Here is a 530-nt window from a genome sequence, read left to right as displayed (position 1 = left end):
AGAGCCCCACGCGCCGCCGGGGAGGGTCGGGGAGCCCTCGGGAGCATCTCGCCGGTTTCCAAGCTCCTTCTGTGTCGGGAGCTCCAGGATTAGTTAATTTCCCCAACTGTGTGTGTGTGTGTGTGTGTGTGTGGGCCCCGCAGGGCGACGGAGGCTTGGGAGAGAATGGGGAGCGAGGAAGGAAGGAGGGAGGAGCGGGAGGAGCGGGGAGGGAGCGCGCGCGCGTGTGAGGGAGCGGGGGGAGGGAGTGGGGAGGATGGCTCAGCTTTTTCTAAATATAAAACTAAAGGGAGTTGAGCGGGCGAAGCGGGGAGACGCAGCCGCGGTGTGGGGGGCGCAGGCCCGGGGGGAGGAGGAGGAGGAGGCTTCGGCAGCGCCGCCTCACCGCCCGCCCCGGCCGGCCTTGGGGAAAGTCGGGGGAGAGCTGGAGAGGGCGCGAGACAGAGACGGAGGAGAGACCTAGAGATTGAGAGAGACAGAGATAGAGAGGGAGGGGGGGAAGGGAGAGAGACAGACATAGACCGCGGGCG

General features: G+C 66.4%; 1 protein-coding gene across 1 annotated transcript in view; it reads left to right on the top strand.

The window, feature by feature from the left end:
* The first annotated feature begins 256 nt into the window (after window positions 1–256).
* Window positions 257–530, top strand: part of ECPAS (Ecm29 proteasome adaptor and scaffold) — a 132,021-nt gene continuing 131,747 nt past the window's right edge. Inside the window, exon 1 of the mRNA XM_044679114.1 lies at window positions 257–433. Coding sequence (XP_044535049.1) covers window positions 257–433 — 177 coding nt within the window. The remainder of the gene's footprint in view (window positions 434–530) is intronic.

Source organism: Gracilinanus agilis, chromosome 1, assembly GCF_016433145.1.
Source record: "Gracilinanus agilis isolate LMUSP501 chromosome 1, AgileGrace, whole genome shotgun sequence".
In the NCBI taxonomy this organism is placed as follows: Eukaryota; Metazoa; Chordata; class Mammalia; order Didelphimorphia; family Didelphidae; genus Gracilinanus; species Gracilinanus agilis.
Note: the sequence above shows the minus strand (reverse complement) of the source record. Positions and strands in the feature narration are given on the sequence as shown.